At 38.9% G+C, this 19437-nt stretch overlaps 1 protein-coding gene across 2 annotated transcripts; it reads right to left on the minus strand.

Annotated features, from left to right (window-relative positions):
- Positions 1-1247: 1247 nt before the first annotated feature.
- hid1b (HID1 domain containing b) lies at positions 1248-18208 on the minus strand. 2 transcript variants are annotated; one of them, XM_041974979.1, is made up of 19 exons: positions 18054-18208; positions 17123-17272; positions 16237-16407; positions 14650-14772; positions 10328-10434; positions 9448-9564; positions 7625-7856; positions 7493-7549; positions 7263-7403; positions 5690-5780; positions 5411-5562; positions 5157-5235; positions 4884-5048; positions 4589-4807; positions 4037-4185; positions 3883-3966; positions 3705-3796; positions 1534-1692; positions 1248-1447 (listed from the first exon to the last, which is right to left on the minus strand). In XM_041974979.1, the coding sequence occupies exons 1-19, from the start codon at positions 18117-18119 to the stop codon at positions 1384-1386; spliced, it is 2418 nt and encodes an 805-aa protein (XP_041830913.1). In that variant the 5' UTR covers positions 18120-18208; the 3' UTR covers positions 1248-1383. The 2 variants fall into 2 exon arrangements, with proteins under 2 accessions (XP_041830913.1, XP_041830912.1); XM_041974978.1 differs by having other exon boundaries at positions 5690-5756; positions 18054-18197.
- Positions 18209-19437: the final 1229 nt, after the last annotated feature.

Below are 19437 nucleotides of genomic sequence, written 5' to 3' on the forward strand. Positions count from 1 at the left end.
TTCCCCATTAGAGAGAGAGAGAGAGAGAGAGAGAGAGAGAGAGAGAGAGAGAGAGAGAATCTGCTCCAAAGTTGGACATGTTTTGTTCAGAGATGTTATTCTGCATACCTTTGTTGAAACCAGTGCTTATTTAAGGTTTAAGTCCCTGTTGCCTTCCAACCAGTTTGCCCATTCTCCTTCAACTTCTGACATTGGTTGAAACCAGTGCTGCTCTTTGGATATTTTTTCCTTTTCATACTGTTCTCTGACACATTCATTCATAGTCACTTAAATCCCATTTAATCATGCTAAGTCTGAACTTCAGCAAGCCATCTTGACCATGTGACATAACTAAATGTATGGTGTTGCTGCCATCTGATTGGCTATTTAGTTTTTAAAGATTAAAGCTAATAAAGTGCTCAGTGAGTGTATTTGGTAGATGACTGTATCTCTCCTCTCTGAAATTAGAGGTGGATATAATGAGGAAAACAATAAAAATGATAATGAAAACACCCCCAAAATGATCCTCTGATGGTTGTGAGTGTGGACGGATATCTTATGGTCCATTTTTGCCTCAGAAATTCTGAAAAAAGCATCTCTTTGTACCTTGAAGCTTTAGTCTTTAATTCACAAACATTTAAACATTTGTGCCATTTTCTGCTTCCTTTGTTGTGTGAATAAATACGCCGTTAGGCGTTAGGTGGATGGTAAAATTCAGTTCTGATATCATACCACTCAGGGTCCTTTCATTTAGATCCAGTTTTCTAATCTTTTTTTATGTCCTTGAATTTTCTTTTCAACAGTTTAGTGCTCTGGAAGCAAGAACAAAGATGCAATGAAGCATTTTAGCAGCATCAAATTAAATGTCGCTGTTGTGTGTTTAATGGGGTAAAATCAAAAATATTATTGGTTTTTATCCTTTTTTTGTTTTCAAAAAAAAAAAAAAAAAAGACAAATGGATGTTTTCTGAACACACAGGAGGACCAACTTCCAAATATGAACTCATGGTGAGATCACTTTAAACTCTCCTAACTTTTAGGGATTATATCTCCTCTGTGTTGACATGAAGTCATTCAGGTCTCCACACTTTAAATTTATATCTAATATTCTATTATAGGGTGAATGAGATAAAGTATCTGGAACACATCTGGCTGTGTGTGAAGGAGAAGTGTGTTCTTCCTCTTTTATTGTTGGCAAAAGTAATAAATTAATGTTCAATAAATGTCACGACTGCTGGCTGCAAGTGGGATGCAATAAATAATTTATGCTCACATTTAGACATTCTTTATTTTTACAGAAGCCGACTGATGAGAATGAAATGTTTCCAACTGGCCGGTCCAGGTGATGAAGATAAACCTGCACAGTTCGCACGTGAGACAAACAGGTGATGGTCATCCTCAGCAGCTAAATCCTCTGGATCTCAAACAGCCTTATGTCAGTGTCGTACCAGATCGGAGGATCTACGTTGCTGTGGCAACAGGAAGAAAACAACTCTCATAAGATAACAAGTAAACTGCATTCAGATGTTAATATAACCGGCTGAGGTGTGTTTACCGTAAGTAGATGACCCCCCACATGTAGGTGCGGAACCACATGGCCGTGCCAGCGTTGGCTTGGTACTTTCTGATGAGGATGGGGTGGGGGACGGGCAGGAGGCCGACCAGCGTGCCGTGCTGCAGGAACTTCAGGATTTCTGACTCATCAGTTAAACCCCTGGAGATGACAACAGTTTTCATGTCATGTGGATCAAACAATTTGGAGTTTGTGAACAATGCAAATACAGCTTAGCTGCTTCTCAACATTAAAAGTTTAAAACATTAAAAAGTTTATAATGTGCTGCTTTTATAAAGTTGGTATTAGAAGCATCTCAGCACTGTAAATGTTTGTATTTCTTTCCCCATTTATGTGCTTTACAACCCGAAATTAAAACAGATTTTATGCGGAAATTTGTGTTTAATCTGTTTGGAAGTAGCAATATATTTAGATTATGAAATAAAAAAGAAATAAGCGACAAAAACGCTTAAGAACTTCAACAAACATGAGTATTCAACCCCAAACAACACTTTGTAGAGTCCCGTTTTACAGCCATTACAGATTCAAACCTTTTGTTTGTGTAAATTTAACTCCTCTTTTTTTTTTATTACCACAAAGAAAGCAGGTGTACATAAACACACCATACACAAAACACTACTTTGAATTCCATTCTGTTACATTCATATCAAACATTTTATGGATAGTAACTAAAGCAGTAAAAAAAACAGAAAAACAGAAAGCACCTGCAAATTTTATGGTTCCTTACCACCAACCAATACCACCCACACAGAACATTACAAGTCACGTCACACTGGACCTTCAATTAATCCATACACAGCTAAACCTAAACAATAATTAAATCATAGTTTTAGCTACGTTAACTGCCTCCTTCCTGGCCTTAAGGACAGCCTGGCCTGCCCCATTCATTCTGGCCACAGAGAGCTCCAAAGAAATAATAATGAATATAACCATTGATGTATTGAAAGTGTTTGAGGTGGTTGCCATCGGCAACATTTTCTTAGCCACAATACGTGATGTAAACCATACAAATCTTTGCGTGAGGTTTACGTTCTGCCTGAATCATCATTCAACAGCATAATGTTTGGAGAACAGCTAAGTTCTCGTCCAAATGCTTCAGAGAGACGATTTGCTATTTGTTCCCAGAAATCTTTAACTGGTGGACATTCCCAAACTATATGGAAAAAGTTCCAATTTGATTCAAATTACATAAGTTACAGTTTGATGAGGGAGAAACTTTAATCATAAAACGTCGCTTTGGTGTAAAATAAGAACAATAAATAAAATTCAAATTAGTTATATTTATTATTTAAGTTTTGTGACGTAAGAGGGACATTCCTCCAGACTCTGAACCAGTCTACAGATGTTTCAGAGCAGTCTTTATTCCACACTTTGGTTATCACTAGCGGGGTCTGTGTAAGTTAAAAAAAAATGTTCTAAATTGTTGACAAATGCCCTTTAGCTAAGTTTGATAAGCTTGATAAATTTAACTCCTCTTAACACTGATTTTTACCCAGAAGTGCTTCACCTCACCTTCAATCTGGATTTATTCACCTGGTGTTAAACATTTTTTTCTACAGATTCCTTATTAGACTCTGAGCTTACTTTCCTTCAACCACTCGAGTGTAGCTTTAGCTTTAGCTTTAAGGTAATTGTCTTGTTGGAGTTCTTTGAGAATTGTAAGTAAATAGTAGCATAAATAATTATAAATAGCAAAAAAAAAAAAAAAAAAAAACAGTTTGATGATTAAAGTGTAAATAGTTTCTGTTCTGTTTTTTTTTTTTTGTTTGACAATATTTTTCTCCTAAAAGCAAAGACTTGAGAGAACGATGTGCAGATGAGAAAAGGCTTGGTCACTGTTGATCTGTGTGTTATTTCTACAAAGTTCTGTTAGTAATAAATTCTGTTCATTTTTTTGTTTGTTTTTGTTCTTTATGCTGCTGTATCTATTGATTCATTCGTTTTACATAATTTTAGCCTCATTATCTGACAACTGAGGCTGTCCAGGAAACATCATGTCTAGAAGTTAAGTGGGATTAAAAGGGTTCAGCTACTACATGTTTTTTTGTTTTTAATACAGGCAGAGCAAAAATAGCACTGAGTTTTAAATATTGTGCCATGAAAATGATTCATTAAATCATTAAGTTTTAGTTTAAAAGTTTATTTTTTCCTACTTGTCAATGCAAATCTTCTCCACTTGAGGAACCAGCACTTGCAGCAGCCTCATGATGGTCTGCAGAGGAAGTTTGGCTTTCCATGACAACATCTGAGAACAGATAGATGATGGAGGGATCATATGACAGGAACCATCACATAATTAGATAATTAGCAGTAGGTCGGCCTAGTTCTTACCCAGTCTGGATTAGCGCTCCATGCTGCTGTTGATGAGACACTCGACAACCGACTCCTCGATGTCTCTGATGGTGTGAAGTAGGCCTGGTGACAGAATAAAACACTTGGATGGCAGAAAGAAACAGGTGAAGTCAGAGTGTGGGTGATGGAGTACCTCATGGTCTCTCTCTGAGTTGGATTCGGTGTCGCTGGCTGCGGCGATGGCGCTACTGTCGGCAGGTGTCTGTGGAGACTGCGAGCGCGGCACAGCAACCATTGTCCCATCCTCACTTACCTGAGACTTCTCTGTTATCTTATCAATTCCTGCAACACAGAACTATATACTGAATCACACTTGAAGGACAGGGACTACCTTGTGTCCGCTGGTAACAGGTAACCAGTTAAGGACCGCTTAACTGGTTCAGGTTAAGCTGGTTTATGAGTCTGTTTTAGGCCAATGTAGTGGCCATTTGTAGCCCATAACCTTTTAATTTTTGCTCATTTTTGGCCCTTTTTGCATTTCGCTTCACTTTTGATCAGTTTTGTGTCTTAGCTGCATAATTATTGCATAATTAATCATAATAATCTTATTTTGGTGATGTTTGCGTTTCTATTTATGGCCAGTCTTTGGGCTTTGTTAGTTATTTCAAGTCAGTTTACAGATTTAATTTAAAATGTTATGCATTTGATCATATTGAGCCCTCCCCCCAGTAATTTGACTTCCCACCTGGGGTGGCCTCTAAGGTGGCTTTGAGTGTGCCAGGCTCAGCAGGTACTGCAGGTCTGGCGCCCTCCATAGACACATTGTCTGTAGAGTTAATTCTGGAAATCCCTGACTTCTTCTTCTGCAAGGCTTTCTGAATCGACGTCCTGTCAGTCGGCAGGTTGGCCAGCTGGTGGAACACATTCCTCTTACGGATGATGGCGTACACCAGGTTGGAATTACCTGTGAGGGAGATTTCAGATTTTCACTCGGTGTCCCGAACAGTGTCTCACTGATGTGTCCATGTCCTTTTTCTTACCATCAAATTGATACTGGATGATGTTGTTGAAGACCTCCAGCAGGAAGAAGACCAGGTGGTGATTCTGGGGGGCAGACAGGAGGAACCAGGGTGTAGAGAAGGCCTCCAGGAGGTGGAGCAGCTTGTTGGCTGCCACCATTGACAGGCTCTTGAGGTAAGGTGAAACTGTGGAGGGACAACAATGTCTCAGATGTGGATGTAGAGAAGAATAAAAAAGCTCAGCAGGTCTCCTACTCCACCAGCAGGAGGCAGCATTTCAGTTGTGATACCCACTGTTCACTATGATAGTAAGCAGGCAGTCAAAGAGAGGATGGAGTCGTTGGTGTCCACAGGTGATGATTTTATGAAAGATCTAATCATGATAAAATACAAGAAATAAATGCAGTTGAAATTTGCAGAGTTGATCATTTTAATTTTTCCATAGTTTAAAGTAAAAATGTGGAAATGTGTCATAAACAGGTGGAGTAAAACACTAAAATAGTTCTATGAAGACAAGCTCACTGTTGTTTTAGTCTCTGGTTTCTCACCACTATGAGCAGGTCGGCGTGCGTTCCTGTGAAAACAGGCATGTCCATGGGCACCCGAAGAGTGTACGGCTTGTTCAGACGAACACCAAAGTTTCTCTCTCCACTCAACAGCAGCAGGATGAACACGCCGATATGCATGAGTCCCACCCGAGCTGCAGATGCACAGAAACCCAGTTTTCACAGCTGGAAGTTTTCAGCAACGATCCTTACGAGTTCACCCACAATACGCACACTTAAATAACTTCACTTTCACACACACACACACACACACGGACTTACACTGATCTGCTCTGGCATCGTTCAGGTAGAAAAGAATTGGAACCAGCATCTCCAATACATCGCTGCTCTTTAGGACAAAAAATAGGAATTTCTAAAATACACAAAAACAACTAAATCAGCATTTTGAGTCTTCTCAATCACATAAAATAATATATTTACTTCAGATAGGAAGTTTTAATTTTGCAAATATCAACTAATTTTAAGAGCAAGAATTTATTCACAATGTAGAGCAGCTGCTGAAACCGTGACACCATTTCTCTCGATAGATAGATAGATAGATAGATAGATAGATAGATAGATAGATAGATAGATAGATAGATAGATAGATAGATAGATAGATAGATAGATAGATAGATAGATAGATAGATAGATAGATAGATAGATAGACAGACAGATTTTCCTGCTAATATAATATTTACAAAGTAGCTGATGTCACATTAAACAGCAGGCAAAACAGTTAAATGCTAATACCAACATGCTAAGTATGCTAACATGCTAATGTTTTACTGATAAGTTCTCTGTCTAGCATGTTAGCATTAGCTAATTAGCACAACATCTGAGCTTAGCAGTGGCTAAGAATCTGATTCACAATTTCTCACATTTTTAAGTATTTGAATTATTTCTGACAAAATACAACAAATTCCTATCAAGACAAAACTTTAACTAAAATGGAAAAAAATCAGCAAAGTAATTTTAAATGAATCCAGAAGCAACTAAATTACTGAGACTCGTCTGCCCCATTAGTTTTTATAATTTATTGTGTGTTAAGTGAATATTTAGAGGGAAAAAAAAGTAAAAATTTATACTAAAAGATAAAAGAAAAAGTCAGCAGTCCCAAAAAGTATGGAAATGTGATAATAAGGGAATAATGTTTATATTTTAATCAGATGTCCTTTACTGACTGGCTTTTCCATGAGTGCTTTAAATTTTAGTGCATCTAACTCCAAAATACAGCATAGATTTATGAAGAAAAACTTTTTTGGACATTTTAAAAATCTGATTTTAAACCTTCCAAGTTGTGATTTTGCTGTATTTTATTTCATGAAAATCTAACTTATCTTTTTTTTTGCATTTATTGAACATCAGTGTTGTTTTTAGAGGACCCCTTGGTGCATGTCATTCCCTGTTCTCTCTGACCCTTTTTCCTGTCAAGCTACTTTAATTTAAACTTATTCTCAGAAAGCATCTTTGAATTGCTTTAGTTTTTAGCAGGTTTTATTTATTTATTTGTTTTTAGATGTAGCTTGCATTTGCCTTTTAAATAACTAATTCATATTGTAAATGAGACTTTGTGTCTCAATGGGACCACCTGTATAAATAAAGGTCAAACACAAAGTAAAAACTCTGAATAGCTGTGGAAATGACCTCAAACTGACTTTAAAATAATTATAAAGACAGACAAGGTCACCAGTTTTGAAAAGTTACTAACACAGATCCTGACCTGGGGGTGCAGTGTGAAAACCAAACTTAAAAATCAGACGCAGATTTGTTTGAACTCATGACCAACATGTGGAAAGTGAGATGAACCAGTAACTGCATGAAGCTTTGTTTTCTAGAAAATGTAGCTCTACACCTTGTTGAAGTCACAGAACTTCCAGAACAGGATGAACAGCTCCTGGTGGAACTGGATCTTCTTTGTGGATCGAGGAAGGTAGGTCTGGATCAAGGGGTTGTTGAGCAGCTGGGCCAGACCTTTGAGGATAAAGCTCAAGTCCTGAACATATATATAAAAAAAGGACACTTAAACATCCCACTGTGTTCATCCTAGTCACTGTTATAAGGGATGTCAGGACATCACAGTACCTCTTCTCTGTGAATCCTGGAGAGATAATTCACAAAGAGGTTTTCTGGTCCAGCTTCCTGAAAAGAGACCATTATCATCTCAGCATCTAAATTTAAACAATAAATTGTTTACTGATTTCCTTCTGATTGTACCTCCGGCCCCTCCTCAGCGGAAAGGGATGTGGTGGCGTCCAGAGCCCGCAGGGCGGCGCTTGCTGCTGTTCCAGCTTCGTGCTCCAGAGTAACGATAAGGATCTGGACTGCCAGCTCCACCAGCTGCTCCCGGTAGTCGGAGAACAGCAGGTGGTTGTAGGGGATGCCGTAGCCCACAGGGTCATAGGCACACACCACGTTGAGCAGGGAGGTGAACAGAGGCAGGGCATGTCTGAAGCATTTAAACACATGTGGGAGTCAGTGGTAGCCTGAGCTGTGTGCTTGTACCAGACACAGAGTGGTAGGATTATATTTCTGTAAAGGACTATTTCTCCTTTACACTGACTTAAATGTAGTCCTTCATATAAATTCTGGTTTTTACAGCAGGTACAGACTTGTGTTAGCCTTGAAGGCAGCACCTCCTGCCAGGTAACATACTGGACATGTACCTATTAATACTCACCCCTAAACTGACAGCCAGACATTGCTATATTTAAATAACAGATTTTAACTTACTGCTTCAATTAAGTAAAGCATTAAACTAAAGTATCTTTGGTGTACTGTTCCTCCTTCTAATATACTGATTCAACAGCTTTGGTCACAAGTTACTTTCTGATTAAGTCCTGTATAGTACAGCTGAGATGCTTTGTTTTCTTTCACCTAATTAGAAACCATCTCTGATGACCATTTAAATAGTTTGTACTGCATGTAAATTTACCAAAATGTTCCATTTACACAAGTGTGTCACTTTACAGTGCAATACCAGAGATGTCCACTTGGTGCTGACTCTTAAGCATCTGACTCCAACACACTGGTTAAAATTAAACACTAAAGTCAATAAAATTTCACATCTCATTAAAGTAACTATCTAAACAGAATGTACTTTTTCTGAGTCATTACGAGAAAAAATGTTGGAAAAACAAAGAAATATGTTCAAATAATAATTATTGTCAAATTAATCCAAAATATGCTTTTAACAGGGTGAAAAAGATTACTTATATTGTGGTTAACGGTTAACAGAAGCTGCCTAATTCTGCCTTCATAAAAACATAAATAAATGAATAAATTTTGTTAGACTAAAAATGAAAAGTAGAAAAACATCTTTAGGTATGTTTTCTATGGAAGCTGAAAGCATTCCTGCAATTACTAATTTTTATTGTCATTATCTCAAGACCACAAATGAATTATTTTTGTTATTTTGAGAAAACAAAGCTTGTTTTCACTTATTAGTTAAATGTTCTCTTTATCTCTAGGTAAACTTTAACTGGTTATTACAGGATAAATTTGCTTTTTTGAGAACGTGAAATGATAAAAATATAATTTGAGGGATGCACGTGTTATTCGTTAGCTTCTCGACATTGGCTTTCTTGACTTTATCAAATAAAAACTTTGTTTTATGATAGTTTTTAAAAATAATCATTATCTGGAGATAATTAAATCAATTATTCTGTTATGAGAAAACAATCCTTGTTTTCTCAAGATAATGAGATAGATCATTATCTAGATGTAATGATGTTTTGGTTTTTAGTTTGTTTTTTTAAACCATGCATGGCCATTTTTAGCTTCCATTGTTTTCTTAATGAAAATGATCAGTATGAAATCAGTAACTGGGTCATTACAGAAAATAGGACACAAGATTTTAGAGATATATTTGTTTAAAGTGGAGCTGGTTTAACATATTTTATCACACACTGTACATTAAAATCTGTTTAGTTTGGCTCTTTGTCAAAGTAACTAAAGATGGAAAATAAATCCAATTTCCTCTGAACTCTTGCAGTTTGTCAAACTGGAAAAAAGCACATTTAAAAGGATCAACTGTTTACCTGTTTTCTGAGGAGCAGAAGAAGGAGACCCAGGGGTTGGGGACTCTGCTGTCAGTGGAAGGAGGGAGGTACATGGCTTCAGAGAAGCAGGTAAGAAGCAACTTCAGAAGTTCAGTCCTGAAAAAACACAAACACGAGTCAATGATGCTAAAATGCTCATAAGAAGACTTCTTTAGAAGAGGAGAGTAAGAAGATGACTTTCACCATGCAGAGATTAGATTTTTTTTTATAAAGGTGGGTGAGTAGTTCAGGCTACATGAAGTTACAAATATATTTACAGGACTACAAAAATGTAGAAGCTGTTGTGTCTAAACATACAAATTAAAGCCCCACTAATGAACTTGGACAGATTGTCACACTTTAGGGCCCCCTAATAACAACTAATTCAGCATCCATCTTGCATCTTGTCTCTTCTCTGAGCTCTCTCCAGCCAGTAAAAGTCAGCCTGATGTTGATTCTTCTCATCTCTTGCTCTGTCACTTTCTCTCTTTCCTCTCTTCCTCTGGTAATATTTCCTTGTGTTTCTTTGCTGAATCAGCCATGGTGTGATTTCAAAATGGCCATTGTATTGATAACCAGTGGCTGGTGTGTGCTGCGGTGCAGTAAAATGATGCTTCAGGACAGGAAAAAAATGTTATGAAGAGCGGATTCTCGGCCTCAGAGCTGCAGGGAAACAACACCTCTGGTGTTGTACATGAAAAATTTAACAAGAAAATTGTTTAATAAATTGTGTAGAATAATTTTTTTGTTTTTGTTTCTAAATATCAACATATTTGTATGTTTTGATCTTGCACAAGGCTCATTCAGTTATCATAAAGCAAAACAAGGGTCAGAATACCCAACAGACATAATCTGAGCTGAAATGGTGCCGGAGTCTCACCTGTTCAGATCATGGATGTAGTTCGGAGGGGGTGACTGAGCAAAGCCCACCCCAGCCTCCCAGATGTACTCACAGCTGTCCATGGATCGCATGTCCTCAGCTGTATCCTGCAGCAGAGACGAGGGTTTTAAAATCACTCATGTCCTTTGACCAGAGACTCCACGTCTTCTGACCCCTCAGTTCTCATTAGCACAACCCAGAAAGCACTCCTGAAAGTGTTGTCTGCTTTTTAACCTCCCGCTTGTCAGCCAGCTGCATTGCAAGTGTAATTGTTCACATGCACTACACCTACAACAGGATTCCACTAAGGGCCGCGTTAGAGCTCCCTGACCGAGTAGGGTTGCTGAATTTGTACGGTGTAAGAAAACAAACTATGTACTACTAAGTGGAAAATTAGTCTCAGGAGACTGAGAGCTGATGAAACTGCTGAGTCAACTCAGGTGTCTGATGACCTACAGTGTAAATGTATGGGGCAATAATTTAAAAATTACAATAAAGTCACTATTTTTACTACAGAAAAGGACCATATGAATCATTCAAAAGGCTGGGTATCTGGAACATAAAGCAATGTCAAAACATTTACCATCTCAGATCCCTTTTTAAACAGAATGTCTGGTCACAATACAGAGATATTGGGGCGGAGTGTCGTGGTTGAACGCCTTGCATGGAAGCTTCCGTCATCAGTGTGTGAATGTGTGTAAATGGGTGGATTTTATGTATAATGTAAAGCGCTTTGGGTATCGTTTCAGGTATAGTGAAAGTGCTATATAAATACAGACCATTTACCATATTAAAGTTTATTCATGTTTGTGTCGTATGGGCAGTCGGATTAGCTGTTACGTACCCTTGTGGTATTCCCATCACCACTGTTGGTAGTTGAAATCATGGTTAGCTGTGGTGGTGGTGGGGGGGGGGGGATCAACGGGGAAACTGACCTCAACAAAACACCGGTCTCTCACCAGCTATTGTGACAAGCATATGTCAAAGTGCAGCAGCAATAATAAGTCATAATGCTGCAGGTGGTTTTGGATTTGTCTTTGAAATGTTCCATAATCTTTACCACTGTGTAACCTGTGACCTTTCATCAAACTGGTCCCTGCACTGCCTCTACTGGTCACTCACATACTGCGGCTCGTGAAAACGTAGTGATTATTTCTATTCAGCAGTTAAACACTCCCCAACCATGACTTTCTATGCAGATAAACAGCCCTCTGATAAAATACGTATTGTTGTTATTAGTAACCCCCAAGCTACAGTTATGGTTCAGAAGACAATCCTGACTTTCTTCAGCAGTGGGATCATACCAGAAGTAGCTGTCTCTTTTCACTATACACCTCCTCACTCGGTGCAGTCATTAGCTCTCATGGTTTCTCCTACCACTGCTATGCAGATGACACTGAGCTTTTCCTTTCTTTCCCACCTGACAATACAACCGTCTCAATGCGAATATCAGCATGTTGCTGATATCTCCACATGGATGAAGGATCGCCACCTTCAGCTAAATCTGTCCAAGACTGAGCTTATTGTCTTTCCAGCCAATCCTTCCTTACCGCCACAGATAAGCGTGCAACTTGACTCTATCACACTTGCGCCTACGTCTTCTATCGGGAATCTTGGTGTCATGGTAGACAACCAGCTGACCTTTAAGGACCATGTTGCCTCGGTTGCTCGATCTTGCCGATTTGCTCTCTACAACATTAGGAGGATCAGACCCTACCTGACTGAACACACGGCCCAGCTCCTGGTCCAGGCTCTGGTCATTTCACGCATTGACTACTGCAACTCCTTACTGTCTGATCCGCAGAGACTCAGTTGTTTAAGGAGCATTTCCACACTTAGTTTAACTCTTCTATTCAACAGAATGAGTTAGAAAGATTTGTCCAGCTCTTTGGCTCAACTAAGTACTGAATAAGCTGTGTGCAACTATGCCCAAGATGATATTGTCTGATGAAATTGTAATGTTTGTATTTAAACAAAATGGCTTACAAAAACTACAAAAAACAAACAAACAAAAAAAAAAAAGTTATGCACTGCCTCTTGCACTACATGGCAGCACCTGGGTCCAACTGGAGTCACAACAGTCTGACTACAACTTAATTATGACGTCCCATCTTGTTTGAATTCTTGCTTGTGTTGTTCTTACTCTCAAATGTAAGTCGCTTTGGATAAAAGCGTCTGCTAAATGACTGTAGAATAGAATAGCTGTAAACATAGAATAACCACCCCTTGCCATATAACTTTCAATATAAAATAAAAGCAAGTTCTTCTCTTAAAGAACTTACTTTAAAGAATTAAGCTGAGTAATTACAAATGCTTCTTTTAGCTTTGAATTGGTCTCAGCAGGTGACTCTGTGGAACAACAGATAAGTATACAGATGTATATTTAATATGGCAGCTGGAAAGTGTGTGTTTGAATGCTACCCGTTGCACACACTTTGCATTCACCCCGATGACCGACTGAACCACCAACCGCCATGACACCGCGACACTCCATTACCTCACTGACGGCAGAGGCACCCCACAAATTACTACCCGCTCAGTGGGAAATGCTGTACAAGTCTACTGGGAAGGTGAAACAGCTCTACTCAGTTCTCAAAGAGGCCCACTGATAATAATCAATACATTTACAAGTCCTAATATCTTGATGTTTTGTTGTAGATGGGCTGCTGAACAGGAACCTGAGGCTACAATTCACACACACTCACCAACACTGGACAATAGAAGATGGAGAAACTTTGCTGGTCTGATGAGTCTCCATTTCAGCTCCACATTCAGATGCTAGACTCAGAATTTGGTGGAAACATCATGAAAACATGGATCCATCCTGCCTTGGATCATTGCTTTAGCCTGCTGCTGGTGTAATGGTGGGGGGATATTTTCTTGGCCCACTTTGAACCCCTTAGTACCAACATGACCTGGTTTAACCACCACAGCCTACCTGAGTATTGTTGCTGACCATGTCCATCCCTTTGTGACCACAGTGGAGCATCTTCTGATGCTACTTCCAGCAGGATAATGCACCATGTCACAAAGCTCAGATCATCTCCACCTGCTTTCTAGAACATGACAATGAGTTCACTGGACTCCAACGACCTCCACAGTCACCAGATCTCAATCCAATAGAACAGCTAGTTGAATCTATGACACCAAAAATAAGGACAGTTCTGCAGAAAAAACTGGGGTCCAACCCGGTACTAGCAAGGTGAACCTGATAAAGTGAGCTGTGAGTGTATATCTGAGCTAAAACAACAGCAGTGGGACTGTGTTCACACATACTTGGACCAAGCCGAGTACTCGGCTGACAATATCTACATATGACACCTCAGCACAGATAACTACAGCTTTATGAATAGATGTGACAAGGTGCCACAGTTGTTTGTCAGAAGCAAACTGACAGCATAGGGCAGTGTTCCACGCCACATTACAGCTGACGGGTGGTTTAACCAAGCACCCTGAGCTCATTGTCTAAGCTTTTAGTAAACCATTTTTCCTGGATGCTTTATCTTTTCAGCAGCTTAAAGTAATGAAGTGCTGAGAAATGACATTAATACTTAAGCAGCATGAATAAAACTAAAACTTTCTGCACAAATGGACACCACAGAGGCTTTTAACAAATATATATATATTGTCCTCCAACAACTTTTGACCTGTAAAAGACCAAATCCTGACAGGGAAGTGAAAGTGCAACATGTCACCTGTGCTTCTTTGTGCACGTCATGCTTCACGCTTCACAGGTCAGAGAGGCAGGAGGGAACAAACAGCCGCTGGCTATTTCCTCTGGAAAGGAGTGAGGAGTGATGTGATCACAGCACAGATCACCTCCCGGTCTCTCAAGTGTTTGCTGAGCTCAGTTAAGAAGCATCCACCCTGCTCAAACACCCGCTCCCCCCGCCGCCCCGCCCTCTGCGTCACGTAGAGTCACTCATTAACTGGAGCTACTGCCTGAGAAGATTGCATGAAGGAGATAAAGGCACTAACACAGAGCTGAATATCAGACTAACCTCTTTATAGCAGCTGTAGCTTCAGGGATGAAGCGAAGCAAAGACTTGGCTGAAGCAAGATGTTTTCCTGCTTAATGTTGGAATATCTTAAAGAATTACTGTACTGTACCACTGTACACTGTACTCTGTACTGCCAAATAGTGTGCAGATAAATACATCCCACTAGCCTCCATTATGCTTTGTGTTTACTGTTTAGCTCTGTTATTTGATATGAAAGCATATCAACAGTTTGCATAAGCAGCAACAATGTTAAGGCTCAATTATGTGTAAATTTTCTCTCCATATTAGCACAACAGAGCAACCAGGGGACGGCGGACTGACCGGGCTGCTCTTCTTGTGGCTCTGGATGGTGAAATCTGGACAGAAGAGCAGGTCAGCGATGGCCAGCAGCAGAGACTCGGCCAGCGGGCGAGCTTCATTTTCATCAACGTCTTCATCCAAACACTGGAATATAAACACACAAGTGAAGGTTATGATCTCATGTTAGCGGTAAATTGTTTACGTTTTCTGCTTCTGTGCTGCCAGACATTCACATTAGTGATTTTTTCTTAACTGATATGTCACATCACACCTTAGACTCAGATCTGAGAACGAGTGGGTGACTTCCACTTCCACTTAACCACCTTCCAAAATCTGTCCCAGGAAAATCTTAAAGGCAAAAAGCTTTTTTTTTTTTTTATATATTTGCTAAATTTTCATTTATACCAGACCTATACATTTGAGTCTGACTTATGTAACGCAGCTGTGGTGCTCTTCCTTCTGTCAAACCATTTCACAGGGGTTGGAGTAAATTAATGGGATAATATGTGGATAAAATTATGCGAGGCTTTAGAACCATGGATATATGTCTCGTACATCACAAACACAGGAGGTTTATTGGAATTAATCAGGTTTAACAGGTAGTAAAGCAGACACATGTAAAAGCAACATGTAAATGCACCAACAAACTTCACATGAATCTGAATTGAAAACTTCCTGCACATTAACAGCACCCTGGTGCCACATATGTGTACTCTGATTGTTCCTAAAATAGTTCTAATTATTTTATGTCATATACCGTCTTTAATGTGTTCAAGATTTTGCCACATTTCTGTCAGTATTCTTCACTTTTCTTCAGCAAACAATCATCTTCTCAGCTTTAATTCTTGGTTTCAGGATTCTTTGTCTTTTTCACTCTGTATGGTTACGACTGTCTAAGTAGCAGAAACCAGCAGTTTGTTCCTTGAATGTTAAATCCCAAACCAAACGGACTTCCCTGACAGGCATGCCGGTTTAGGCATTATAACGTGTCACATATTTTTGTTTAATACAGTTTTACACAAAAATATAAAGTTTTAATTTCTTTCCTTATTTAAAAACAACAAACTGAATTCAGATGAGCTGCAGCAGCTCTGCGCTTTACCTCAGTCCCACACTTTCATTAAGAGACATTCAATCCCCCCTTAATTCAAGCGCTGGCGAAGGGGATGGGGGAGATACAATATGGGCAGTGTTTGTACTTTGGTCCCCTGTTGACCAGGTAACCAGAGACCCAGCAGCCGTCAAGGATAAGGGAGAGAGAGGAGGGGGAGTCTGGCTTCTTAGATTGCACTGCAGAGCCTGCTCGGAAAATCAGGCAGCACCATCTTTTCTAAGGAGGGGATTATTATGGCTGCAGATATGAAAGGGCCTGAAGTTGTCAAGTGTCTACAGAGATGACGAATCAAACTCTACAAACTGTCTGCAGACAGATAGGATTCCTCTGGCAGCAGCTTCCAGTGCAGATTTGGACAACTATAGGATTTCCTATTATCGCTATGCAATTTATTCAAACACGTCTCCATCAGTAAACACCTACTCGTGTGAAATTAAGATAATAAAATGGAGGAACGTGCATCAATGATGCAGATATTAGGGTCAGAGTTTTACCCCTGATCTGCTGGCTCCAGGGATGGTGGACCAGAAGAAGCCCCTCCAGTCTGCATCCTCGAAGATGTAGGGCAGGATCCGGGTGAGAAGCCGGGTGCAGTTCACCACAATCTGACGCTCCTTCTCTGAAGGACAGCCGGAGTCTGCACACTGGACCAGCCTCTCCACCGCCTGAGAGCAGGACAAATGACACATGGAAACCAAAGAAAATAAAGATTAACTTATTCATAAGAACTTAGAAATCAGAAATAAAAAAATAAATAAAAACTGGACCAAGATGTCACATTTTCCTATAAAATAAAAAAGTTGTGGTTCAGTCACTTTAAATTAGATTCCTTAGAAACATAAACTGATCTATGCTGATATGAAGCCAGTTTTTCCTCCTTTAGACAATATTTTTCTTGTTTTTGTTATAAATTCTGTTCGGCCTTTATGTGAATGACCTTTGCACTCTGGTGTGGGAACAACAAACATATCTGAATTCCTTTGAGTCCAACTGTGTCCAGGATGGACAAAAGCAGCCGTAAAGCAGCTCACAGGCGTCCTCGCTGCCTGCAGCAACTAACATCTGAAACAAGACGTCCTGTGGATCCGACAGGGGAGCAACAAGGCTGCAGGGAGGATCAAATTCATTAAAACGTTTCAAACTTGATAAAACTTTCCTAACTCTTTTTGGCTTGTACATTTTTTACATGGCTACACCTATTTCCCATTTTCCTGGTGATCTATATTTAAAAAGGGACGGCAGCTTCACACCAGTGGAGACGGATAGCTCCTCCTCCAGAGGATGTCCAACAACAAAAGTACAATAAAACCAAATCTTAAAGCTCCTGCAGGAACTTACTGAGTCAATCTTTATGTTTACTTCCAGGTAAGCAGAGTTTACCTTGTAGCAAAGGGTTGCCAGGTTTGACGGAGACTCCTCTCTGACAGCTCGGATCTCAGCTGCAGGCACCAGGGCAAAAATATCCTGGACGGCGATGGAAGAGTCGACCCAGAACTGATCCCAGAACACGTCATCTGTAGCTTCAACAGGCTGCAGGAGAGAAAACATCAAACATACGTGTGATCAAACACCACAAGCATGACAGTGTTTAACATGTAATGTTGCTTCAACTCAACATTTGTTTCCTCAATCTTTAAATGGAATTCTTATATTTTGTAAATCTGCTGCTAACTTAACTGATTAACTAAACAGAGGATAATTAGCTTCCTGGTGATTCACTTACCAGATGAATAAGTTATAGTTTCACTCACAGAAGGATGAGCCTTACAAATAACACCTCGTTGAAAAGGTGACTTATCAGGCTTTCCAAAGATGTTTAATAAAATACAATCTGGTGTTATTAAAGGGAAGAAAAAAATCAGCCAAATACAAATTTCCTTACTTTAATGTTTAGTTTATATTTATAATGCATAAAAAATGACTTAAAACAAGCTGGTTGTTATTTCACATGGTGATAATCTGCATCTGGAACTGGAAAAAGTACTGATAACAACTAGTTTAACCTTCAATGCACCTGCTGCCACTCAAGTATTTCAGCATTTTTTTTCACGCCACGTTTCTTATCTGTTATCATTTCTTAAAACATGGCAACTCCAGAATGATCTAAAGAGTCATTAAAACTGGAAACGTTACAAAAAATTACGAATATTTCTGCAAATATGTTTGTGTTTAGTTTAAAGAGTGTTTCCCATGTTTTTTTCTCCACTTTGGGTGATTGCGCTGCTACCATCTGGAACAGTCAACTTTATCTCCACAGGCGCGCGTCCAGAAAACGCGTCTTTATTTCATTTCAAAGAAAACACGAACCGACCTGTGTTTTTGTCGTCAGCTGGATCACCGCTTTCCTGAAATGAAGTTTGGTATCAGCGTTCCCCATTTTCAGTTTCCAGCCTGCAAGATCCGCGTCATGCGGAGGACAATCCGCCTCATCCACCGCGCACTGCGTGCTGATGCGTTCATGGGCTGCTCGGAAACTGCCCACTCTGTTGTTCCTCAGATACTTGAGTGATAAACACTGTGGTTGTGGTTCATGAAGTACATTATGAGTTATTCAGTTAAATCTGACAAAAAATGATTGATTATAAATATATCTACACACAACAAGCACGAGCTTGTTTAAGTCCCATAACTGAAAAGAAAAATGAACTTTTTCAGGACATGCAGGAACCCAAAATGTTATTTTAAATAAATAAATTCTCAAAAGGAAAATTAAAATTATCTACACAAATTTAAAAAAAAAATCCAATATAACTTGATTAAAACTTGTTTAAAATTGTTTAAATCTAAATAAGTTAGTAAAAAAAACAACTTCAAGGAAAACAACACATATTTTCAAGTTTTTGTTTCTTACATTTTTTTTTATTATTTCTGTATGTTAATAACTTTTAAATGACTGAATATCCCTTTACCTTCCAATCAAAATAGCCATCTATTATCAACTGATAACCAAACACAATGAAGGCAAAGAGGAGGAACGCGTGGAAAAGTGAAACTGAAATAACAGAAAAATGAAAAAGAGAACAATCAAACAAAATTATCTGATAATACCAACACAGAATTAAAAACAAACAAAGACAAAACTAAACTAAACCTGTTTAAACTAGGAGAGTAAAACATCAGTGACACGTCTTTTAAAATGAATGAATTCAGCTGACTTATTTGGGTTGAACAGGATGTTTTCATGTCGTCCTCCTCAGTAGGATCCAGTTTCAGGGGATGTTTAGTTATACCGAAGAGGACAAGTCACACCAATCATCCAAATAATAACTTAAATGTTTCAACGTGGTTGAAAAACTCAGATTAGTTCAAGGAAAATTTGACTGATGATCTCGTTAGAACAAACATTTTTATGTAAATCCAAAAATTTGAAGTGAGTTTTTTTTTATATATATATTAATGTTATCATTTTTATTTATTTGTTTGTACGTTTATTTACTTATTTTTCCTTTGTGCAGTATCTAATTGATTGGAGACTTTTTGTTTTAGATCATAAAACCCCTTAAAATAATGTCTTCAGTATCATCAAAAGAACATGTAATAAATCCGACGGTTCATGAAGGTAACATCAGCTGAGCAGGATCCAAACTTGGAAACTTCCGGGATACTAATGTATCTACCTGCTGTCATGTTTGATGCGTTGCTCACCTGCTGGACCTTCCTCCATCTTTATTCGAGATGAAAATTAGGTTGGAGTT

This window comes from Melanotaenia boesemani, chromosome 21, assembly GCF_017639745.1.
Source record: "Melanotaenia boesemani isolate fMelBoe1 chromosome 21, fMelBoe1.pri, whole genome shotgun sequence".
NCBI lineage: Eukaryota > Metazoa > Chordata > Actinopteri > Atheriniformes > Melanotaeniidae > Melanotaenia > Melanotaenia boesemani.